The sequence below is a fragment of the Poromitra crassiceps genome (assembly GCF_964638095.1).
Source record: "Poromitra crassiceps genome assembly, chromosome: 1".
NCBI classification, from domain to species: domain Eukaryota; kingdom Metazoa; phylum Chordata; class Actinopteri; order Beryciformes; family Melamphaidae; genus Poromitra; species Poromitra crassiceps.
In genome coordinates this window covers 121,281,351-121,307,853 of record NC_139623.1, presented here as the reverse complement: position 1 = coordinate 121,307,853, position 26,503 = coordinate 121,281,351, and the positions used below count along the sequence as shown (strand labels likewise).

At 44.0% G+C, this 26,503-nt stretch overlaps 1 protein-coding gene across 1 annotated transcript in view; it reads left to right on the top strand.

The window, feature by feature from the left end:
- Positions 1–681: 681 nt before the first annotated feature.
- Positions 682–26,503, top strand: part of stk32a (serine/threonine kinase 32A) — a gene marked incomplete at its 3' end in the record, with an annotated part of 261,148 nt that continues 235,326 nt past the window's right edge. The window contains exon 1 of the mRNA XM_083638850.1: positions 682–815. Coding sequence (XP_083494976.1) covers positions 697–815 — 119 coding nt within the window. The 5' untranslated portion in view covers positions 682–696. The remainder of the gene's footprint in view (positions 816–26,503) is intronic.

The following is a 26,503-nucleotide window of genomic DNA, read 5'->3' as shown; positions in this document are numbered from 1 at the left end:
CAGCCTCTGAATGACAGGGGCTCATAACTATGGTATAACAACTTTTTTTTCATCGGTCATTGTACCTGCCTAGTGCCTACATATAAATTAGTACTGTGGACTTTCCCCAAAATAGGGATGGCTCTGTCATTCTGTGGTGTAGCCTACATTTCAGATCTGATGCTTGCAGTGCGCTACTGTATATGGGCAGAAATTGACGCGCGAGAGAGAGGGAGAGGGAGTGAGCGAGAGAGAGGGTGGAGAGAGAGTGAGATAGCGGCAGAAAGAGTGATTGAATAAGGCCGTGGGTGCATCCCCGGCTCCGGCACATTGAATAAGGCCTGGTTTTGAAAAGCGCTAACCTCAAAATTAACGCCAGTTGGGAAGATAGCGTTAGGCTGGTATTTAAAGCCGAAACGCCCATTCTGGCCTATTCTGGCACTGCGCCACGCCTCTTCAGCGTAAAGCGCATTTCGGGGCCTAAAAACATGATCCTATCTTCCCGAGTCACGGGTAGCCAGGCGCAAAGCGTGTTTTTTTTGCGTTTAATGCCAGTTTAGCGCCTAAGGCCAGGGGGAAGATAGAGCCCGATCATGTGTTTTGCGAATTCCATGATGTTTCTATAGCATGCCCAAGTCCTTTATAATCAAAGAAGTGTAATGTAACTTAATGTGCTCTTACCAGGTTTGCATTGTGCAGAAGAAGGACACTAAGAAGATGTATGCCATGAAGTACATGAACAAGCTAAAATGTGTGGAGCGGAATGAAGTGAGGAATGTCTTCAAAGAGCTGCAGATCATGCAGAACCTTGAGCATCCGTTCCTTGTCAACTTCTGGTGAGCCCCCATGCCTGTGTGAATGTGGTGCATATTGGGTGTCCTTCAGGTTTGCATGCTGTGTCTATCCACTGAGCCTGTGCAGTTTTCTTCTTCTTAACTTCTTAAGAGTTTAGGAAAAAGCTTTGAAGCTTGTTTGAATTCAGAATGCTTTTACCTCAGTATGATGATGATGAGGATTTGGAATGTACTGTAACCTTTCAACCTCACATGGCTAACTTTGCTCAGTCCATGAGCTTGGCATTTTGAAGCAATTACCAAAGCAAACAGGAAAGAACCAAACTTTAGGTTTGCTATATCTCTTTCGGAAATGTGGTTTTAAGTCAAGGAAGTAAAGATAAAAAGTGAAGTAGGTTAATTATACAAAAAGTTCATATTGAAAATTGAAGTAGCTTACATGTTTATTTCAGTAGGTCATCTCCACCAAGGCTTATGTTTCACACAAGTTATTACCATCTGTAATCAAATTTGACAATATAAATAGTTTTTGCAGTGAAATCAATGCCACATATTTGACTTTTATGGTGATTGTATCCAGTCCATTAGCAGTGAGTGTGCAGACACAATGCAGAGAGCACCTGACCCATGCAAAAAATGACATGATTTTGTATTTAGTCTACCGACCCATGAGAGAAAGGTGTTTACCGTACCATACTGCATCACTGAAGAATACGCACACAAATCTTCAGCCTCCTTCTCACCCCCTGAAGCCGCTAAAAGGAAAACATTGTTTGCTCAGATGATGATCCAAGCTGTGACTTTATGGGCATGCCCCTCTTCTCTTGGCGGCATCTCGTTTGCCCCCCTTAAAGGAGAATTTAGGTTTTTTTCAACCTGGACCCTATTTTCCACACTGTATGTGTCTAAGGAACTCGTCGTAACATATTTTTTTCAAATTGGTCGAGTACTCACCGAGATAGCCTTGTTTACAGCTGGAGCAATGTGCTCAAACAACTACACAGTGTACTGTACAGGGCAAGCTCGCACCGCATCGTCACGCGTTCGCTAATAAAACTGCTTGTTTTGCCGGCAGGGAGGCTCAAACTGTCAATAGTGTCTGGCAACATGGAAACGACTCTATACATGAATTCTCCGGACAGAGAAAATGGGCGTGAACAGGCGAGGAGAGAGAGAGAGAGAGAGAGAGAGCGAGAGCGAGAGTAGCAGGGAAGCTATAGACCCTTATACAGCTGTCAACATTGGAGCTGCGGGCGCAGCAAGGAGTCAAAAAGCCGGGATCCCGGCAATCACAGAGACAGAGCTGTGTAAAAGCCGCCGCTGTCAGGACTGCTCTGCACCCATCTGCGACACACAGTTAGATTTTAGTTTTAAAATGCAGTTCTCGGCTTACTACAACAGCTTATCGCCTACTGATAAGCAATGTTATCCATCGACATTAACGTTGGTTAATGGGATACGTCTTACAGACCCATACGCATTGGCGCCGTGTCAATGGATAAAAGACAAGAAGAAATGGCCAAGCCTAGAGTGGCCAGCAATACATAGCGTAGATAGTTATTCTGTAACTTGCAAAGATATATTGTTATGTTGATAATGCACACAACTCAATAATGACATTATTTAACGTTACTTGGTTGTTAACTAACCGAGCGATGTAGCTGTTAGCAGCCTACAGCTACAGGCAGCTTACCTGATATGAAATGAGCACTGCAAATTCGGGCATTTTTAATGATGTCCTCGTTCCAATCAGTTCAACACAATAATGACATTTTTTAACGTTACTTGGTTGTTAACTAACCGAGCAATGACAGACAGCTACAGCTTAGTTCGTTATTTAGGGAAGGGTCCACTGGAGGAAAATAGGGGAGGGTCATTTTGTTTTAAATTTAGGCTGAGGGAGGGTACACTCTCTTTAATTTGAGTCCAGGGGAGGGGTATACAATTTTGATTCGATAAAAATATATAAACTTTATTTGTGTGTGTAATGTTTGCTTTTCGGACTTCAACAACTACTGAGTTTCTTCATTTACACCCCTCCTGTCCAAACTGTTTGGTATGTCCCGGTGCATTGTTTCTCTTTGGCGGTCCTATCTGTCGATCTTTGTGCTTGGCCTATCCAGACAGTAGGCGTGTACAGTATCTGGCGAATCAGTGGCGCTTTTCTGGTGATAATATGGAAGTACATTTCCAGCGCGAATAACCCACTGTCTGGAACAAAGTTGAGCAAACAAACAGACATGGCATCACAAAATATATATGGGCTCTATCGTTGCAAGATGGCCTATGCCCAGCGCCCAGAGTCTTAGCAAGTCACAATAGAATCAAGTTACAGCTCACTCATCTCCTAAATTACATTAAATCTGCGAGGGATATTTATACCACTAGGATGACATATATGTTTCACATAGGGTTGTGTTTTGATTTCCAGATTTTATTTTGTCCAATATTGAAATGTTCTACAATTGCATGTTGTGTAATACACATTATTTCTATCTACCTTTCGATATATTTAGGCTAATTTGGATGCTATTTTTTATCGAAATGTATTAGCCCAATGCATGCTGGGAGATTTGTAGCGACTGGAGGAGGCGGTCGCTCTGATTGGTGACAGTTCTGCTCTAAGAAGTGCAAAGGATTATGGGACTTCATGTTCTTGTGGGAAGCTTGTTACTGTTAGTTAAAAACGTGGTTTAGTGATGTTGTGCTCATGTTTTGATTGCATTATGTGGTAATGGCAATGTTTGTGTGGCCAGGATAATGTTTAGTTTTACTATCAATGTAGCCACCATGACTGAGACTGTTAGTGTGTTTGATCACCTCTGGCCGGAGTTTCTGCAAATGTTGAATGATTCCGATGTGGAATAAATAGCACTCCCTGCTGTCATGCGGTGTATGAGGTGCAAGAGTGGTTAAATGTAAGATCCCTGTGTCAGTCTGCATTCTTCCAGGCAAGCTCGCCACAACATTCTATGGGGAGGGTCAATCATATTTTTCTAATCACTTAGGGAGGGTCAAGCAAAAATATATTTTGATCAGGGAAGGGGCACAGCTTTTTATTTCAGAGCACACCAAATCCCTCCAGTGACCCCCCCTTCTAAATAACGAACGGTCCCTTACCTGATATGAAATGAGCACTGCAAAGTCGGGCATTTTTAATGATTTCCTCTTTCCAATCAGTTCTTCTAATGGCTTGCACCCAAAGACGCCTACGGTTAGCATTAAAAGGAGTATGAGTTGACAGGATTCGGTAAAACTGTAGTCCTTGCTTTGTTGATCGTGTAACAGACTGTTCAGTGTTGTGTTGTGTTCTATTGCATCGCATGTGTATGCGAGGCTGTGTATGTTCCCTCGAGGGTTGCCGTAGAACAGGATATGTGGGGAGAATAAAGGTGAAGCTTGTTATAACCTTACAGCCTGGCTCTATCGTTTATTATTTTATTAACCAAATGTGAATAGGTGGACCGAATACTCGGCTACAATAGCTTTCCGATTCTGGCATCCCACTGCACAAGACGAAGACATGTTTAGCTCGTCTAGTTTTCCAGCCGCAGATCAGCTACTTGCCTTTCTACTTACGTCTTTCTACCTCCGTCATGCGCATCTGATGCTGCGTGATGTCAGTGTGACGTAGTCGTATAAGGGGTCTATGTCAACACGAAGGATTTCACCTCTCGTCAACAGCGCTATGCTGTTGAGACAATTCTGCTCCTTTTTCTCTCTCTCTCCTCGTCTCTTCATACGCACATTTTCTCTGTCCAACAGTAAACCCGGGAGGATAATATTCATGTATAGAGTCGTTTCCATGTTGCCAAACACTATAATGACAGTTTGAGTCTCCCAGCGGTAAAACAAGCAGTTTTAGTGAACGTGAAATGACAGTGCACAAATGCCCGACTGGGTTACACTTGTAGTTGTTTGACGATATTGCTCGAGCTGTAAACAAGGCTATCTCGGTGAGTACTCAACCAATTTGAAAAAATTATGTCATGATGAGTCCCTTAGACCAGTGGTTCCCAACCACCGGGCCGCGGACCGGTACCGGGCTGCAACGCATTTGGTACCGGGCTGCTGTAAAAAAAAAATTACAAACTACAAACATAAATAAACGTCAACTTGAAACTATGTTTCAACTACCACACAGCCTATAATATTATAGCCTATGTTTATAAAAAAAAAAAATTACAACCGGTCCGCGACTTTTTTTTCCATCTATCTACCGGTCCTTGGCACAAAAAATGTTGGGAACCCCTGCCTTAGACACATACAGTGCGGAAAATAGGGTCCAGTTGAAAAAACCCCGAAATTCTCCTTTAACAGTGTGCACTTGACAAAGCCCATTCAAACTGTGAGTATGCTACTAATCTAAGGTGACTCATCAGGTCCCTTCAAGCAGCTCATTCATCACAATTTGAAAGCCAGTGCTGATTGAGCAGCAGAAATCATACTTGGATGCTTGATAAGTGGCAGCTTGTTAAGCTTCCATCTGAAAGGCATCACCAATTCTTCATTATCATGTTGACTTTGCGGCGTTTGATAGGAACACTCCCTACTTCCTGTAATGACAATGGCAGAGAGGAAGAGAGGACTGGCAGCTCTGTCGAAACAAGATGGATAACTGCCACAGTCCAGTTTATGGAATCCAGACTCTTAATGCTTGCTAATCCAATTTTGTCCACATATTGTCGATTTCTTTCCCTCCAATATTATTCCTCGCCTTGAGTCGCAGGTTTTGGTAATGGCCTCTGATAAGAAATGCATTTCGGCTTTGGCGGCTCCCCAGGAAAAAAAACAACGGGCACTTTTGTAATTTGCGATTGCAGCGAGATCTTCGACAATTAGATGAGATAATTTGCCTAATGTGATGTCGAGGTCTCTCCAGGTGTTTCTGTGCTCTCCTCTCGCTCCACCCTCTCCTCTCTCCTTCTTGCTCCACCTCCCTTCTCTTCCTCAAGTTTCCAATCCAGCCTCTTATCTTTTGGAAAACACTTCATTATCCCGGACAGATACTGGCAGAGCATCTACAGTATGACTGCATCAATATAGCAGTCTTTTAATTACTCATTTCAGGGTAACGACGCAAAAACCTCCCGGAGTGTGAGGGGATGAGAGGAGTTAGGGATGAAGTAGACAATATAGGAAGTGAATAGAGGGCTAGAGAGGGAGAGGAGAGGAGAGGAGAGGGGAGATGAGAGGAGATGAGAGGAGGGGAGATGAGATGAGAGGAGATGAGAGGAGAGGGGAGGGAGATGAGGAGAGAGGAGAGGAGAGGAGAGGAGAGGAGAGGAGAGGAGAGGAGAGGAGAGGAGAGGAGAGGAGAGGAGAGGAGAGGAGAGGAGAGGAGAGGAGAGGAGAGGAGAGGAGAGGTACAGTACCAACACATCAGAGAAACAATGCCAGCGCTGGCTGGCTTGATTGCCTGCTGTGTCGCACAATAAATCCAATAAAAAACACACAGGCTGGAAGTTAATGCTTTTGGCAGCGTTTTAAATACCCTGAGGCAGGGGAGATTTCCTCTAGAGATATGCTTGGGTCAGCTTTGTGCCCACTCACCCCCCCACTCTCTCTCTCGCGCTCTCTTTCCCTCTTTCTGGGTTGCATTGGTGCAGGCTATGAGTGTCCTGAGGTAAGTGCTCAAGGTCAGAGATAGAGAGAGTTTACCTGCATGCCAGCGAGAAGCAGAGACTAATCTTTCTTTAACACTGCAAAACATATCCATCTTAACAAGCCATGTAGTCTGTTATTGAGTCATAAAACCACAAAAATCCTGCCAGTGAGCTTAGATAATTTATTGGTTTCCAATGCAACTCAACTTGTTTCAAGAATTTTTCAAGAGTCATTTTCTTGATAGTAGTGCAGTGATTCTGAGTCTTATTCTGACTTGTTTCAAGATACTGACATTCATTTCTAGAAAAATTCCTGAAACAACTGAAAGTGCATTGGGAGTAACTGGAGTTATTTCATGTCATTGTCAGAATTTCTTGTCTTTGTTTTCAAATTTAAATTAAATTTGAAGGCTGAAACTGAGACTTAAGACTTAAGGGGAGGCCCAGCATGCAGGTGAATAGGGTAAAAAGGCCGTTGTCACTTCCTCATACTTTGAACCAGAAATCTCCACTTCAGTAGCGCTTACATACACCACACTTTCCAGTTTGATTCCTAACTATATTCTGAAGGTTTCGACTGAGGGGTTTGTTCATATTCATAGCCTGATTTATGTAACATTTTATTCTTGAAAAGATTAAGAGATATCCCAAATTCCCTCTGTAAAAATCTTTGGCTGTAATGTAATGTACAAAGCAGAGATGCCATTTCCGAAGCAGATACGCAAGGCTTCTATTTTTACCGGATGTCGGAGCAAAGCCGCAGCAAGTTCGCACAGATAAGGGTAGAGCGGGACAGGAAGTACGACACAGAAACAAAATAAAACATCCGGTGGTTTTCAGAATAAAACACTCCGTGTTGACCCCAGATCGTATTTCACATAATCACATCAACATAACGTCACAATGGGCGGAGCCAGGCATGAAATCAACAGGGCAGAGGTGCTTACAGCATTCAATATCAAGCCAGAGGACAAACATGTATGAGGAAAAGTTCATAATTGAAGTGGAAAACCACAAAATAATATATGACACGACACATCCTTTTTACAAGGACAACACCAAGCAAGTCCACCCTCCTCTGCTTCTCCAGTTGGGAACAATGATCTTCTGCCTGTTTGTTGTTGTATTTATCCCACATACAAATTGCGAATGCGCGCGATTTCACCACGAAAACTTGTCGGTCTCGTCACTCCAGCTGTCTGGCGGAGCGGAGCCGTGACATGCTCTGCACGCAGCCGGTTAGTGTTGGCGGAGCACAGAGCACGGAGCAAAACCGGAGCACAGCAATGCACGCAATGCAAATGCACTCAGTGGAATCCCAGCATAAGTGCCAATCTGTAATGGGAGCCCTCATTGGCAGCGGGCTGCTTTGACACAAAGGTCGGGGATACTCACACTGTCAGAGAGATAGATAGAGAGAGGGAGAGATAGAGGGGGGAGGGAGAGAGAGTGAGAGAGAGGGGAGAGATAGAGGGAGGGGGTGGGAGAGAGAGGGAGAGAGAGGGAGAGAGAGAGAGGGAGGGAGAGATAGAGAGATAGGGGGAGGGAGAGAGAGTGAGAGAGGGAGGGAGAGATAGAGAGAGAGGGGGAGGGAGAGAGCAGGAGGGGGGAGGGAGAGAGAGGGAGAGTCAGCAACTCATCCTGCACTTTCTGCCAAGATCAGATGGACCATTGAGTTTCTCAGCAGCCCATTCTCCTTCCCCTTTCAGTGAATCTCTCCAAAGTTCAAGAGAGAAGGACCAAAGTGAGAGAGATGATGTGTAGACTTTGTGTAAGGCTGTCTCATCCCTTTCAATTCCCCCCGCCCCTCCCCTTTTTTTCACTGTGCATTTAGCTGTTAATTCGTTTGCTGATGGGTGCTGATGAAATGCTATTGAAGAGGAATTGCTTGGAGCTACATTATGTGTGTTTGGTTGATGTGATGTGTTGAAGCTACATTATCTGTGTGTTTGGTTGATGTGGTGTTGAAGCTACATTATCTGTGTTTGGTTGATGTGATGTGTTGAAGCTACAGTATCAGTGTGTTTGGTTGATGTGATGTGTTGAAGCTACATTATCTGTGTGTTTGGTTGATGTGATGTGTTGAAGCTACATTATGTGTGTGTTTGGTTGATGTGATGTGTTGAAGCTACATTATGTGTGTGTTTGGTTGATGTGATGTGTTGAAGCTACATTATCTGTGTGTTTGGTTGATGTGATGTGTTGAAGCTACATTATCTGTGTGTTTGGTTGATGTGGTGTTGAAGCTACATTATGTGTGTGTTTGGTTGATGTGATGTGTTGAAGCTACATTATCTGTGTGTTTGGTTGATGTGATGTGTTGAAGCTACATTATCTGTGTGTTTGGTTGATGTGATGTGTTGAAGCTACATTATGTGTGTGTTTGGTTGATGTGATGTGTTGAAGCTACATTATCTGTGTGTTTAGTTGATGTGATGTGTTGAAGCTACATTATGTGTGTGTTTGGTTGATGTGATGTGTTGAAGCTACATTATCTGTGTGTTTGGTTGATGTGATGTGTTGAAGCTACATTATCTGTGTGTTTGGTTGATGTGATGTGTTGAAGCTACATTATCTGTGTGTTTGGTTGATGTGATGTGTTGAAGCTACATTATCAGTGTGTTTGGTTGATGTGATGTGTTGAAGCTACATTATGTGTGTGTTTGGTTGATGTGATGTGTTGAAGCTACATTATCTGTGTGTTTAGTTGATGTGATGTGTTGAAGCTACATTACCTGTGTGTTTGGTTGATGTGGTGTTGAAGCTACATTATGTGTGTGTTTGGTTGATGTGGTGTTGAAGCTACATTATGTGTGTGTTTGGTCGATGTGATGTGTTGAAGCTACATTATGTGTGTGTTTGGTTGATGTGATGTGTTGAAGCTACATTATGTGTGTGTTTGGTTGATGTGATGTGTTGAAGCTACATTATCTGTGTGTTTGGTTGATGTGATGTGTTGAAGCTACATTATCTGTGTGTTTGGTTGATGTGATGTGTTGAAGCTACATTATCTGTGTGTTTAGTTGATGTGATGTGTTGAAGCTACATTATGTGTGTGTTTGGTTGATGTGATGTGGTGAAGCTACATTATCTGTGTGTTTGGTTGATGTGATGTGTTGAAGCTACATTATCTGTGTGTTTGGTTGATGTGATGTGTTGAAGCTACATTATCTGTGTGTTTGGTTGATGTGATATGTTGAAGCTACATTATCTGTGTGTTTGGTTGATGTGATGTGTTGAAGCTACATTATCAGTGTGTTTGGTTGATGTGATGTGTTGAAGCTACATTATGTGTGTGTTTGGTTGATGTGATGTGTTGAAGCTACATTATCTGTGTGTTTAGTTGATGTGATGTGTTGAAGCTACATTACCTGTGTGTTTGGTTGATGTGGTGTTGAAGCTACATTATGTGTGTGTTTGGTTGATGTGATGTGTTGAAGCTACATTACCTGTGTGTTTGGTTGATGTGATGTGTTGAAGCTACATTATCTGTGTGTTTGGTTGATGTGGTGTTGAAGCTACATTATGTGTGTGTTTGGTTGATGTGATGTGTTGAAGCTACATTATCTGTGTGTTTGGTTGATGTGATGTGTTGAAGCTACATTATCTGTGTGTTTGGTTGATGTGATGTGTTGAAGCTACATTATCTGTGTGTTTGGTTGATGTGTTGAAGCTACATTACCTGTGTGTTTGGTTGATGTGATGTGTTGAAGCTACATTATCTGTGTGTTTAGTTGATGTGATGTGTTGAAGCTACATTACCTGTGTGTTTGGTTGATGTGATGTGTTGAAGCTACATTACCTGTGTGTTTGGTTGATGTGATGTGTTGAAGCTACATTATCTGTGTGTTTGGTTGATGTGATGTGTTGAAGCTACATTATCTGTGTGTTTGGTTGATGTGATGTGTTGAAGCTACATTATGTGTGTGTTTGGTTGATGTGATGTGTTGAAGCTACAGTTAGGGATGCAACGATTATACATTTTGAGGTACGATTATAGTCGGAGAAAAAACCACGATTATCACGGTTTCACGATTATTATTATGGACGTATAAGAATCACATGAGCATTATTTAAATAGAGGTTTTATTGTATTTTCCACACAATTTTTAACAGTTGCTGCCTTTCGGAAGACAAATAATACAGTAATCAAAATATTACAGTAATAAACAATATAAATATAAATAAATATAAATATTTATAAAATAAATAAAAATAAACAAAGTGTGACTGTATCTCTCTTTGCAATGACATCTCAGCTACCTCTTTTGTTTAAACATTCATGGCGGTATTTCCCGTTTGGAACAAAACATAGTCAAAGGCTGTAGGTGTTGTTTTTGTTTTATGTAAACTGTTTGGGCTAAAAACTATGTGCATGTTGTTTACAATAGTTAGAAATTGATTTATGTAGCATTTAGTATTGATCTGTTTGATTTATGCACTAATTTGGAAACATATCTAAAAGCGAACCCTAGGTGGCAGTATTGCTTAAGTTAACGTCAGAATGCCTACAACGAAGAAGAAACAACTTAAGAGAAGCAGATCGTCGGTGTCGGGCCAGGACCTCGAATGTCACTTTTTTCATGAATCAATGCCATTGGTCACCCTTCACGTCTCTGTGTGGTTTTTAACAAATGCAACCAATGGAAAAGCATTAAAACGAGCTTGTGAGTAAATCTCGTAACGCCATTCGCCCTCAATCTGTCAGTCAAACCTCGAAATCCCCCCCCTACCTCCGTGTGTACCCCCCCACGCAGGACAATAAACCCGGAAAAGACACACGGCAGACGCGCTGTGTATTTCTCATATCGTTTTGACTCATCCTGGCTTCCTCTGACGTTAATATATCAATCAAATGTTTTCCAGTTATTCCTAGGCTGCAAACTTGTTTTAACATGCAAATCGGAGTGCTTTCTGACGAGAATAAAGTAACGTTAACGTTACGTTATGTCAGACTATTTCTCACCCCATGCGAAAGCCCCAAATCGGCCATGAGAGGCGAGGGACAATCCTGCTGCTCCTGCGCGCGCGCCCGCGGCCTGGAGCTTGGGGGCTCGTGCATGAGGATGCGGCTGCCTCCCGCTTGACTGGCCATGAGAAAGCGCTTCCAAGTCGGACTGATAATATAAACAACATCATTTGAGCTTATCCAGGTCAGATATTTATAAAGTAATGACACATTCAGCGGGAAACTAACTATAATTAAGACATGTGCCAACTTTGACGACATTTGGTTCAGTAGTTTAAGAGCAAACAGGTTTTTTTTACTTCCTGAAAAGTTTCTGTTTTGGAGATTCGAGGTCCTGGAACGACAGCAGCGAGATGAGAGAATGGCAGCACAATCAGTAAAGACAATACATTTAACTTTAGAATGGTTTCTGTTTGTTTATTAAGTTGTAGTTATTGTTGAGAAATAGAATAGTAGGATCTGTCTGCAAGGCTCTTTTGATAACTACTGTATATTACTTTTTTGTCCAGTTCATGTATTTTTTTCTTTAGGGGAAAATAACGAATGTGGGTAATGTTTTAAAATACATACTACAGCATGCGCTGGGACGCGTCATCAGTGATGTTAACTGGGGTCGTAAGGTGTTTCGGGTCTCTCAACATCATACACCCTCGCCCAGTAGACCCAGCCGAGGCCAATTAAGACCCCGACTCGCGTCCCAGAAGCAGCCGCTCACGGATCAGCCTTCCTACTCTGTCTGCAACGTTGCCCGCGGAAGGGTTGATCACGCCCAATCCGCTGCAATAGAGTTAGTGCTACACCGCAGTATTGAAAGACCCTTCGGTGCATGGAGGGTCTAGGCCCTGTGGGTGACTCCAGGCCAGACTCCTCCTTCATCTCACCAGACCCTCCCGGGGTAAAGGCAATCCTACCATGGGCAGAGACGATGCCTCAAGAAGGCCTGTGCGCTGCACGTCATTCGCCTGTGCCGAGCACCTCGCTCTAGCCTAATAAACTTTAGTGTCATCATCAACTGTCATCCATCCCTTTTAGTTTTATTATTGTTTATTTAATCATCTAATGTTATTTTGCTCAGTTACTTAGTGCATTACCTCACTAGTTCGGCGAATGGTGATGACGGACGCAGATGTAGAAGTAGGTTGGAGGTACAGCGGCGACTGCTTCTCGGCAGGTTTTGCAGATTGGAGAGCAGTCATCTTTCAGCCTGCCGAAATGCTCCCACACTGACGGCTTCAGATGTTTTTTGGTTGGAAAGAGATTGCTTGGTTCTCGTCTATCTGCCATTGTTTACCTTTAGCTATGTAGCTTAGCCACCACTTACGTTAGCTCCCCAAACATAAATAGTTCTCCCGAGTCCCGTGAGCTCTGACACGAACGGTGGTCCCCGTCTATCTTAATTTGTTTACTTAACTGAGATCGGTGTGTAACATAACGTTAGACAGACTGCAGTTATCTCTCTATCTCTATTCACCTTATTTTTGAGCGCCGCTATGGGCAGGCTCTACTTCCGGAAATTTTTGTGTTTCTTCTGGTTGAAAGGCCTTGCGTACTGCGACCAACGTTATTATAGCCCACTGCCCAGCCACTTCTCCGGGAAATGGTGCTCTTCAGTCGGCCTCTTTTAATGTCCACTATCCTAATGTCCACAAAGTGATAACACACTTTCAGCCCACGCTTCCAGTACAGAAGAAACGGCGACGTCTCATCAGGACATCAACACCAAGTTGCTTATAGGTTTTAGCCATCGTCACTGACGTAACGTAGGTAGAGACCGCTAACGCTAGTTAGCTTTGTTTAACCACAGATTGTAAACTCCACTCTCTCTCGTTTATTAAAACGATCTTTTTGGACATGCTCACTCTACTCCCACTACCAACAGCTACCTAACTAGCTGGGTTAGCAAGCTACAGCACATAGCATATGTCTCAATTAACAAGGTGCTGTGACTTTGGTTGCTAGCGTAAGCTACCTCACAGCTGGCTATGTAGCTGTTACAGTAATAGTAATAGTCAGCTGAGCAAGTCCTAAAACGTTATGTGACAGGGGTGTATTGGTATTAAATACAGAGGTGGGTAAACTATCCAAGGTGAGTAGTTTACCCACCTTGTTTCACTCAGTCATTGATTGATACAGTTGATCTGAAAATAGGTGAGTAAACTGTGTTTACTTGCGTTTACCCTCCATTATGCCTCTGCTTTGCTCTCACATAAAGCTGGTCCAGCAAACTGCCTTAAATCCTCCCATGTCTCTGTTATATTGATCACTAATAGCACAGGGCATTTGTAAAATTTGAGACCAATGCAATATGATTAGAATGAGCACTACAGGCGTTGCTATTGAAAATCATTTGAGATATTAGCTTGGTGTGTTACTTGTGAGATAGTCTGGGTATGTTTTATGCTAAACTGGTTGTCTTCTTATGTTTTAACAAATGACAGACAGCGATGCAGAGGCTGACCAGACAACTGTTCCACTGTCAGCGTGACCAAACCATGAAGATGCACTGATGGATCACAGCTACACATTTAGGAGAAAAGATTAAGCTTAAACACAATATGATTGTGAATAACCGTTTGTCCATGCCATCCTTAAGAATGACACCAGCTCTGTTACATTCTAAAAATAGCTCTACTGATGATGTCATAGTGATGCCATAAGAGCAGGTTCATCTTATGACATCAATGATGATGTCATAAATCATCTATATAAGCAAGTGATAAAACCACGGCCAAAACGGGGGGAAATAAAAACTCCCCCCAATCCTGGCATTCTCCTACGTCACGTGTTGCACACAAAGATCATATATAAACCTTACTTCCTTGACAGCTATATCCACATTTTTCTTCTCGCCAATTCTCAATGGCTTCCTTGTTTTGCTCGGGAGTACAAAAAAACTTTAATTGCCGATTTTTTTGGTTTGTTGTCTGCGCAGCCCACCACACAACTATGCTATGTTTAATTCAAGGGAAATGATGTTGGTGTATGGGAGTGAATGGAGAGCTTTCCCCCGTGATGGGCATGGCCTATTTCATGCAGTATCTCTATTGTACCAATTCCCCCCTGCTGCCCCAGTCACTGGAGCATATAGCTGCATTGATGCATGATGACTTTGGCATCATGCAGAGCATGTCAGCATCCACACATCACATCTTTGTTGCTGCTGAACAGCGGCAAGCAGCAAGTCACAGCATATTTGGCCAGGTGACGAGGCAGATGATGGAATGTCATGTAGTCCGTGTCCTGCGGAATGAGAAAATGTCCAACTCAAATACCGTTCCTTATAGGTGGAAGTAAAACAGCTGCTGTAAAAATCTACTTAGCAAGACAAAACAAAGTGGTCAACAAAGAGAAACGAGTGACAGAGAAACAGACAGGTCAGAGAGGGCAGAACTAAAGATGAAGCTGCAGTTCATCACACCCCACACCGCCCACAGACAAGATGTGGGCCAAACACCACAGGTGACAGAGTGTGCCTAGTGTGCCAAGGTTGGACATAGGGCTAAATGCCAAGAAGACCGAGGTTATCCCCTACAACAGCCTCCGGGCGGGCACATCCACATCTGTCGACAACAGGAGGCACTGCTCGAACACCTCTTCCTATACATACAGCGAGCGGGCAAACCCTGGCAGATCGAGTGTAAAATATTGTCCATATATAGTATGATCTACTGTATGTCCAATACCGGGAAGCAGCGTGACCCGTCGCGTCCAAACATTTCCCTAGGTTGAAGGTGAAGCTTCGCAAGAATTGAGCCAATGCGAGCGATTTTTCAATCAAGTTATACGTCGCTCAGCCTGTTCGCTGACGCACGGAGCAGGTTAGGACAACTTCATTTGGAAAAACCGAAATAATTTGATGTTCGCTCGCTGGCTCCTTCGCATTGGAAGGATCTGAGCAGCATGATCAGTGTGAAAGATAAATATATTGCAATATTTTTTTTAATCGCAATAATATTGTATCGTGACATCAGTATCATGATGATATCGTATCGTGAGGACACCTAGGGCTCTATCTTCCCACTGGCCTTAGGCGCTAAACTGGCGTTAAACACAAAAAAACACGCTTTGCGCGTGCCTCGGGAAGATAGCATCATGTTTTTAGGCCGCGAAATGCGCTTTACGCCGAAGAGGCATGGCGCCAAGGGCGTCGTTTTGGTCTCAAAGTTGGTAGGGTCCAGGACGGCATGAGGGGAGGCGGGCGCCGCCGAATTTTTTTTAACCTTTTTTTTTAACCTTTTTTAGCCATATTTAGAGGAATATCTCATTTTAAATAAAAAAAATAGGTTTCTTTTAACCTTTTTTAGCCATATTTATGTGTCCTGTCAGCATAATTGTAACTAACAAACACAAACTGTAGGTTTAGCCATCTAATCATGTTCTTTCACAAACAGCCGGTTTGGAAAGAAAACATTGCCACTGAAACCCACACACCATGCATAAAAGAATGTGCACTGACTTATACTAACTTTCACTTACCAGTAATTATTACTGTCTCTCCACTCTCTCTCTGCTGTGTCCCTTCACTCTCTCTCTGCTGTGTCCCTTCACTCTCTCTCTCTCTTGGTTGCTGCTGCTCCGTCTCTCCACTCTCTCTCTGCTGTGTCCCTTCACTCTCACTCTCTCTTGGTTGCTGCTGTGTTTCCTACGTAAAAAAAATATATATATTTATATTTTATTTTATATTTTTCAAAATGGGGGGAATTCCCCCCTTGCTTCATATAGGGGGATACACAGTTTGGGGGGGGGGGGGTGATACTACTTAGTCTATGCATGTAACAACAATGCATGTAACATGTACACATGCATGTAACTGGACAGGACACTTTTCTCTAGCATCTTCTTGCTCGCGTTTTGCAGGTTAGCAGCTGTAATGTAAAATGATACTCTGCTGGTTCACACAGTTTAACGTTATAAGATAAGATATTACTTTATTGTCAGACAGAGTCCGAAATTTGTCTTGCATCCTCAGACACTTGTTTCTCATCGATACATACAACAGTGCAAAACGACAACCAACACCATCCTCAAAGTGCATAGTAGCCAAAACAATAACAATAACAAAAGACAGTGGCTGCAGGCAGCGCTTCCTAAGAGCCTCTAGCCTGATTCAACAGTTTGACTGACAGCCTGGGGCACAAATGCGACGCGTGATGCGCGTCAGACTTTCAGTAATACAATTAGTGGTGTGTTCGTTACTTACAGTTGCTGCAGGGGGACGCTCAAAATAGCTTCTGATGTCTCTCTTTTTCCGAGCGGGAGGGCGAGGAGGCGGCATGTCAGCATGTTGTGTGTGTCAGACTAGCCATGTGTGTGAGTGGGCGTTTATTTGGTCATCAGCCAAATGAGCCAATCAAACGTGAGTTTCGGCGAAAAAAAGTGGACTGGCCTATTCCGTTGTGAAAAATAGGGGTAAATGTAACTTTGAACATATTGCAAACTAATTTCACTCAATAATGGTCGGGTCAATTCTATCCTTGCAAAATATGGGAAGACAATCTAAATGACCTATATAACTGCACTCCAAAGATAATGCAAATAAGGTTGCTTAAAAGTTGGTAGGGACAATTGGACACCCTGAAATGTTGGTAGGGTCCGGACCCCACCGACCCCACGCAAAATGACGCGCTTGCGTGGCGCAGTGCCAGAATAGGCCAGAATGGGTGATTCGGCCTTAAATACCGCCCTAACGCTATCTTCCCCCCTGGTGTTAATTTAGCGTTTAGTGCTTTTCAAAACCAGGCCTTATTCAGTGCGCCGGATATATTACTGTGCGTAATTGCGCGGAGCTCTCCTCTGCCATCTCACTCTCTCTCCCTCCCTCTCTCTCTCTCACTCCCTCTCTCTCGCGCGTCAAACAGGCACAATGACCGATGAAAAAAAAGTTGTTATACCATAGTTTTGACCCCCTGTCATTCAGAGGCTGTTGCATCATCCTACCTGTGCAGTGGGGGATAAGAAAAGGTAGCGAGAGAAAACGATATCATTCTGCCCAAACGTTCACCAATCTAATCTCATCATGACATCCAGCCAGGGATAGGCTTTATTTTTTCTAGCCGATGCGTTTATAACATTCTTCTCACTTTGATCTTGTGTAGCGTATTTACATGCTTGCTGTATTTAAACTGCAGTGAGATTGGTTTGAGAAGCATAATAATGTGGAATAATATATATGGAGACAGACGGGGATGAAAGGGGGGGGGGGGGTGCTCAGAGCGCTTTGGTCGGGCTTTTCTCACCGGATTGGATCGCTCCGTGGAATGGAACATGAAAGGGACATTGTGATTCGTTTACTGCACTTCTCCAATGAGCACGGTGTGAATAATTCTACTTAAAAGCCGTGGTTATAATGCTTAAGGCCGCGTGTAGCGCCGACATGAGAATAGGCAGTGCACTGGTCCACGGCCACTAATATGGGCTGCGCCTGGCGCTAATTCAAGACCAGTGGGACGATAGAGCCCCTATTGTGTATGTGTGTATGTGTGTGTGTGTGTGTATGTGTCTGTGTGTCTGTCTGTCTGTCTGTCTGTGTGTGTGTGTGTGTGTGTGTGTGTGTGTGTGTGTGTGTGTGTGTGTGTGTGTGTGTGTGTGTGTGTGTGTGTGTGTGTGTGTGTGTGTGTGTGTGTGTGTGATCACCCTATACTTTGTGCTGAACAACAAAGTCTGGATTAGAAATGTTGCTATTGAGATGAACTGATTGGGATTCTCTATGTGAAATTTCTGGATTCAAACTGTTCACTAATCAAAAAGAATGGCTGCTAATTAACATCATTCATTATACCAGTTGGATTGCTGATGGAGTTTAGTTTACAAAAGTTTTGTATTGATTGACTACAGGGGAAAAACCTTCTTCAAGATACTACTACGGTATTCTACTCTACTACTATTCTATAGTACTACTACTATTCTATACTATATTGGGGGAAATGAATGTAGGCTGAGGGAATGTTTTTTCTTCTTCTTTTTGTTTCTTTTATCAGTCTTTTGGCTATATAATCAACATTTCTTGTATAATACGATGCACATACACTATCACACTGTTGTCCAGACTCCTTGGGACCACCTGGCCCAATGTTTCATGCGTTCACACTGGGGAATATAGGCTACAGTATATTCAGTATATACAGTATAGCTCAAATAAAATCAAAGTTATGCGATAGGCTGTTTATCCTTGCCTCCTGGGGAGCAGATATCCTTGGGCATGGGTGGTCCTCATCACACAGCTGCGATACTTAGTTTGAATTTGAATTTGAATTTTCTTTATTTTTAAAACAGTGTACAGTGTACAAGAACATTAACCCTATAAAATAGGGAGAGATGCATCATACCAGGTTATAGCAGAAATGCTATTTTCCACCCGTAGTAAAAAACTACAAGCTTAAAACAGTAGGAAAATAGAATCTAAAACATAGTAAGAAAAGATAAGGAAATTACATGTTAAGAGATTCAAAACACTGGTAAACAGAATATACAATCATCCCTGCATCCCCACACCCACAAACCTTTAGAATACCCCCCAATAGTTATTGATAGAGCTGTATATTTTTTTCTTCTTTGTTATGTGTAGTGTGTTTTTTCTTGTGTTGTGGTTATGATGGCGACACTGTGCCATTGCTTTGTCATTTGCATATGTGTCATTGTTTGTTTATGTATTGTTGTGGTGGTGTGGTGTTTGTACTGGGTTGTGTGCGGTGAAGGCGACAGTGGCATTTGCAATGCCAAGTTGCTCTGTATTGTTGTTGCCGTGTATGTGGCCAGCTGTGTTGTTTTGTTATTATGAAAAAAAGAAAAGAAAAAGAAAAAACATACTACTAATGCTTTTGCTGATATTGAGATATGAATTGTAATTATGTACGTTCCATTCTCGTGAACGCAATATTATCTCAGGAACACGGCGGCGCCTTGAGGGAGCATACATACACTAAATACACTTGTAAGCTAAATAAGCAATGCATAGTTGCATATTTAGGCACAATTTGAAGGTTTAGACCACCTGCCGCCGTGTGTTTTAACCATAGATCGTATAATCACATCACCCATTGGTTTTTGAAGCCTCGAGGTTGGCATTTTCACCATCGCCATCTTGGTTATTTGGAGCCAGAAGTGAGGTGAATTTGGACGGGAAGAGCCGCAGCGTGCCCTGCTATTGGTATTGATCGGTGAGCTGCACGAACACTGGACAGGTGACGATCACGCCCCACTTTTCTTTTTTCTTAGTTTTTTCTTTTTACTCGAAATGGGAGCATCATTTAGAAAATGAACATCATGCTGTATTAAAGAAGACATGAAACTAAACTCATTAGGAAACTGTTTACTGGGGCCATACGTAAATCAAGTGAGAAATAGAGTCATTTTTCCATTCACTTCCATGCAACCGGAATTGCAGCCAATGCAGTCGCCTCCGCAGGCCATTTGTTACTTCCACGTTGCCCTCACAAACAGAGCTCCCAGCTAGCCCACCAGTTTTAACGGAAGGATTAAGAGGCGACTCACTTCTAGAACTGACATTGTATTAACTTACAGTAACTGCTCAGTGGATTGTCTGTATGCTGAATTGAAGAGTGACGCCTGGTAATCCATTTTATGGTGTAGCTTTGTGCATAACCAAGAAACTTGAAATTAATCAATGTTTTTCATAGAGCTCGGTCACTGCCTGCAAGGCAACAGCACATCTCAGGTGGGTGTAATGTTAATTAATCAGCAGAGGCTAGCAGCACCCTCATCACCAACTATCCACATAACAGTGGATGCAAACGCGCATACAGTCATTTCACATTTTCTTTTGACGATTTTCCGAAAATTCTGTGAAAATTTTGCGATAGCCTACATTTGGATGGACACCCAACTAGTGTTACTTTTGAAGAGGGGAAACAGGTCATTTTTGTAAGGACACATTGTTACCATTCGTTTTGAGCCCCTGTGGTTTCTAGACACTTCCATTACTGATGTGCCCCGGGGGGACACCGCCACTAAAAGCCCCATGCAAGATGTCCTCCCATCAGACTGCCTGCAGGCCATTCAGAGGTCACATTGAAACGCATGTGTGTAGCGGAGCAGAGAAAGACAGAATGAGAGAGGGAGAGAGAGAGAGAGAGAGGGAGAGAGAGGGAACTTCAGATAAAAGGAACGAGAGCCAGACGAGAGAGCCCGGGGGAGAAAGGACAAGCGAGCGGAAGGGAGATGAAGAACAGGCTGTGATCAGGGAGACAGGCTAGATGCCAGGAAAGCTAATGAAGAGGCTGCAGCATTTCAACATACAGGTGGTGACTCTGCAGTCTGCTGCCGATCTGCTCTCATACCCACCTGGTCAAGTCTGCTCTCTCTACCCACCTGGTCAAGTCTGTCTGCTTTTTCTACCCACCTGGTCAAGTCTGCCCTCTCTACCCACCTGGTCAAGTCTGCTCTCTCACCTGGTCAAGTCTGCTCTCTTTACCCACCTGGTCAAGTCTGCTCTCTCACCTGGTCAAGTCTGCTCTCTCACCTGGTCAAGTCTGCTCTCTTTACCCACCTGGTCAAGTCGGTTCTCTCTACACACCTGGTCAAGTCTGCTCTCTCTACCCACCTGGTCAAGTCTGCTCTCTCTACCCACCTGGTCAAGTCTGCTCTCTCTACCCACCTGGACAAGTCTGCTCTCTCTACCCACCTGGTCAAGTCTGCTCTCTCTACCCACCTGGTCAAGTCTGCTCTCTCTACCCACCTGGTCAAGTCTGCTCTCTCTACCCACCTGGTCAAGTCTGCTCTCTCACCTGGTCAAGTCTGCCCTCTCTACCCACCTGGTCAAGTCTGCTCTCTCTACCCACCTGGTCAAGTCTGCTCTCTCACCTGGTCAAGTCTGCTCTCTTTACCCACCTGGTCAAGTCTGCTCTCTCACCTGGTCAAGTCTGCTCTCTCACCTGGTCAAGTCTGCTCTCTTTACCCACCTGGTCAAGTCGGTTCTCTCTACCCACCTGGTCAAGTCTGCTCTCTCTACCCACCTGGTCAAGTCTGCTCTCTCTACCCACCTGGTCAAGTCTGCTCTCTCTACCCACCTGGTCAAGTCTGCTCTCTTTACCCACCTGGTCAAGTCTGCTCTCTCTACCCACCTGGTCAAGTCTGCTCTCTCTACCCACCTGGCCAAGTCTGCTCTCTCTACCCACCTGGACAAGTCTGCTCTCTCTACCCACCTGGTCAAGTCTGCTCTCTCACCTGGTCAAGTCTGCTCTCTTTACCCACCTGGTCAAGTCTGTTCTCTCTACCCACCTGGTCAAGTCTGCTCTCTCTACCCACCTGGTCAAGTCTGCTCTCTCTACCCACCTGGTCAAGTCTGCTCTCTCACCTGGTCAAGTCTGCTCTCTTTACCCACCTGGTCAAGTCTGTTCTCTCTACCCACCTGGTCAAGTCTGCTCTCTCTACCCACCTGGTCAAGTCTGTTCTCTCTACCCACCTGGTCAAGTCTGCTCTCTCTACCCACCTGGTCAAGTCTGCTCTCTCTACCCACCTGGTCAAGTCTGCTGTCTCATACCCACCTGGTCAAGTCTGCTCTCTCTACCCACCTGGTCAAGTCTGCTCTCTTTACCCACCTGGTCAAGTCTGCTCTCTTTACCCACCTGGTCAAGTCTGCTCTCGCTACCCACCTGGTCAAGTCTGCTGTCTCATACCCACCTGGTCAAGTCTGCTCTCGCTACCCACCTGGTCAAGTCTGCTGTCTCATACCCACCTGGTCAAGTCTGCTCTCTCTACCCACCTAGTCAAGTCTGCTCTCGCTACCCACCTGGTCAAGTCGGCTCTCTCTATAGCTGCTACCCTGAACTCACATTCTGTCTTTCTTAGAGCTGTATATCATTCTGAGGAGGAGTGGGGCAAGAATGTCACAGAATTTCTTGTAGAATTCAGCGCCAAAGCCATCCGGTCCGGCCGCTTTGCCTGATGGGAATGATTTAATGGCAGATGTTATTTCTTCCAATGTGAGAGTCTAAGTCCTCTCTGGCAGCATCGCTGAGTTTGGGTGTTTCGAGAGGGTCAAAGAAGTCATTCAGATCAGACTGAGCAACATCATACTAGATGAGTAGAGTTCGCTGTAAAACTCCCTAAAATGATAATTTATCTCTTTTGGGTTCGTCAGCAAGGTGCCCCTCTTTGATTTAATAGTGAGGATTGACCTGGAGGCTTGGACGCCCTTAAGCTGGCGCGACAGGAGCACCTCAGTCTTATCTCCCAATTCAAATTGTTTTTGTCTCAACCTTAAGAGGAGAGTATTTATTTGACCACCCAGGATACAGTTGTATTCATATTTTAAATATGTTGGACACTTGCTCTTGACGAAGGCGGTCGCATTTTCTCACTGTCTCTCCCTCTCTCCCCTCCCACTGCTTGCTCACTCGTCCTGACCGGGGGCCACTCTTGCACTGTCTCTTCGAAACTATCTGAAGTAATTATGGAATTGATAAGCTGGTCTCTCAACGCAATTGACAAAAACAAAAACAAATCCACGAGAAGCGCAGGTTCGGCGGAACCTATCTGCCCAGATGGAACTTTCCCTGCGGGCTACATGAGGGACGCGTGGGAGAAGTGGCGGGTTGTCTGCCTGGCGGTTCTCTCCGTGGAGGACATCGAAGATGTCTACCTATTTGGATTTATGATAACAGGACAACTGCTTCTCGGATTGAGCGTTGCCCTCGTCTATCGGAAAATTGGAAAGACGGCAGCCACTCAAGCAGTCCAAAAGCTGCCCGTCATGTTAAACATGTTAAACGAGATGGGCAGAGCCGTGAGTACTCAGACTGTTGTGACTTCTGATCTGAATCGCAAGATGGATGTTGTGACTTCTGATCTGAATCGCAAGATGGATCACATTTTGGAGAAACTCATTGTTCTGCAAGGTGAATTGTCAAGTTGAAGACCACAACAGACTCTAGAGAGGAATAATCAATTGGAATGCTGTTTCCCTCGCTGTAACCCAAACATCCAATCTCAATTCCGGCGCCCCCACTCGCTTGTCGGTCCGGCAAGGCCGCTTGCAGAAAACTCCCGCAGAAGACTCATTGCAAAATGGTGCTCTTACACCCCACCCCCATCCCCCATCCCTCATGGACATCTGTTGTTTGACTCTTGGACTGGGAAATACTGGGAAAAACTTCTGTGTTATCAGCCGAGGGAGGCTCCAGACTTATACACACACACACACACATGGACCCTCCAAGGACTCATAGCACACATACATGGACACGCACGCACTCCCCCAAACCCCCCCCCCCCCCCCCCCCCGCGCGCCCCCCCCCCCCCCCCCCCCACACCCCTTTCACCTCCCACGACCAAAGTGGCGCCTATGTATGGCAGCCTTTTGCGTTGTGGTGTTTGCTGGTAATCCTGTACATATTACAACAAATGTATATGTATTGTATAATATTGAAGTGTGCCTTTATTACTTTATTACTGCATTGTCCAATGCTGGCGCTGTTCAATGGCGACACGGTTTTGCTCTCCGACTCTGAGAGCGAACCAAGCAGAATTTCACACGTGATACTTGTACCATGGAGTGACAATAAATCTATCTATCTATCTATCTATCTATCTATCTATCTATCTATCTATCTATCTATCTATCTATCTATCTATCTATCTATCTATCTATCTATTTTAGCTTCAGTATCTTATTATAATCTTGAGATGATTTTGAGACCTGGTATGTCGCTTCAAGAGCAGGGAGAGTATTCTCAATCTCCAATAATCTGCTCCATCTCTCCTTTCTAGCAGCGGATTCATATGAGATTATGTCCCCACGAATGATAGCCTTTAATGTTTCCCATAGTGTGGAATCTGACACTTCACCGTTATCATTGAATTGCATAAAGTGTCTCAATTTAGAGGTGATATACTCTATGAATTTCCCCTCAGCGAGCAAGGAAGGGTTGAAACGCCATGAGTAAGTCTGTTTGGGGAGAGAGAGACTTAGGGACAATGTCAAGGGGCTATGGTCAGAAATCAATATGTTATGGTATTTCGTGTCAGTGATGTCGGATAGCAATTGAGAGTCTATTAGAAAGTGGTCTATTCTGCTGTAGGACTTGTGCACATGAGAGTAGAATGAATATTCCCTATCAATGGGTGGTGAATCCTCCAAACATCGACCAAATTTCTGGATTTAATCAAACTGTTTAAAACCCTGTACTGATGAAATATGTGGGGGTGGGCGTGAGGATAATCTGTCTAAGTGTGGATCTAAGTAGCAGTTCAGGTCACCTCCGATTATGATGTTTGAGTTATTCAGGAAGTAAATCAAAAACATTTTTGAAAAAGGTGGGTTCATCTATACATTGGGACCATAAATATTGAGTAGGGTTAACGGAAAGGAATTGATTGTGCCAGAAATTAAAATGTACCTTCCAAAAGGATCTGGGGTGATGGAGGTGAGCTGGAATGGAGTGTTTTTATTGAAGAGGATGGCGACACCATGAGCGTGGGATGAAAATTACGCTTGGTAGACCTGGGAAACCCAGTTGCACCTCAGCTTATGTTGTTGCGTTGACGTGACATGAGTTTCCTGCAAAATAATTATATTCGCAGACAGCGAGTTAAGGTGCTTAAACACCTTCTCTCTTTTGACTTGCTTACCTAGCCCCTTGACATTCCATGTTACTATTTTTATATCCTTACCCCCAACTGGATGTTATTCTGAGAAGCAGGCATTTATAGGCAAAATAAGTTTACAGGTACATGTGCAGCAAATTGGAGTAAGCACACACACACACACACACACACACACACACACACACACACACACACACACACACACACACGCCAAATAGAACAAAAACCAATATATAAAAGCTGACCAGAGCTGAGCTCCACAAGAGCACGCATATCCCCCACACACACGCACGTGCGCGCACACACACGCGCACACACACACACACACACACACACACACACACACACACGCACGCACACACACACGCACACACACACACACACACACACACACACACACACACACACACACACACACACGCACGCACACAGAGAACATGGCTATGCTGTAGACCAACATAAAATAAATGTAACCTTAACCTGCCGTGCCACTGTATGGCAGTACTCTTTTCCTTGAGCATCATGAAGAGAAGGAAATTAGAAAATACTATGCCCCCCCTCTACTCAAATGGTAAAATAAAAACAAACAAACAAACAAACAAACAAACAAGACAACAACAAGAATGTGGTGAAGAGAGGAGGAAGAGAGAGAGAGAAAAAAAGATATATGGGATTTTAGCACTCTTCAAATAGATAATTCCCAATAGCATGTTGAATGATCTGCAAAATACATTTAATTAGCATGAAATTAATATATTCTCATTTTAAAGTCAAAATTATAAAATTTCTTTTTAAAATTCTCCTTCTTCTGGGATTGAAACTTTTTAACTGTCTTTAGGCAGTCCCAGGTGATTATGTAGCCTAATAGACACCTCTAAGCTAGGTGCATAGAGCTTGTATATACACGAGCTCCATTGAGTAGTCTATTACGTTTGTTCGCTGTTTCCAGCCCAAGTAGATGTTACCTGTAGGTTGCGTTCCCCACGGCAACGTTTAATCACTCTGACCGTCCTGTTTGATCTGTCTGATGAAGTCCTCAGCGTCGCTGGGGTTGTTAAAGATCCGTGGCTGTCCCTTGTATGTCACGATCAGTCGGGCGGTAGGGATCATACCGCAACGGAGCCCATTGATCGGAGTTGGCGTCTCGCCTCATCAAACTCCTTTTGCTTCTTGTGTACACCTGCTGCCATGTCCTGGTAGAACCTGACTCGCTGGTTGGTGTAGAGGATATCACCTTTCTTCATGGCCGCTCTTAACACCATCTCTTTGTCTCTATAAATCAGAAACTTCATTATGATTGTTCTGGGGGAAGCGTTGCGCTCTGCTCTCGGGCCAATTCTGTGCGCTCTCTCGATAGTGTGTTTGGTGGATAAGGCTGGCAAACCCACGGCTTCTGGTATCCAGCTCTCCAGGTATGAGCATACTGTACGTCTTCGCCCTCTGCTCCCTCGGGAAGATTAACAAGCCGTAGGTTGGAACGTCTTGATCTTGCTTCCAGGTCCAATACTTTTTCCTCCAAATCTTTATTTTTACCTTCCAGAGATTGTATTTGGGCTTGGAGAGCGGTGACGTTGTCTTCAGTTGTTGAAATC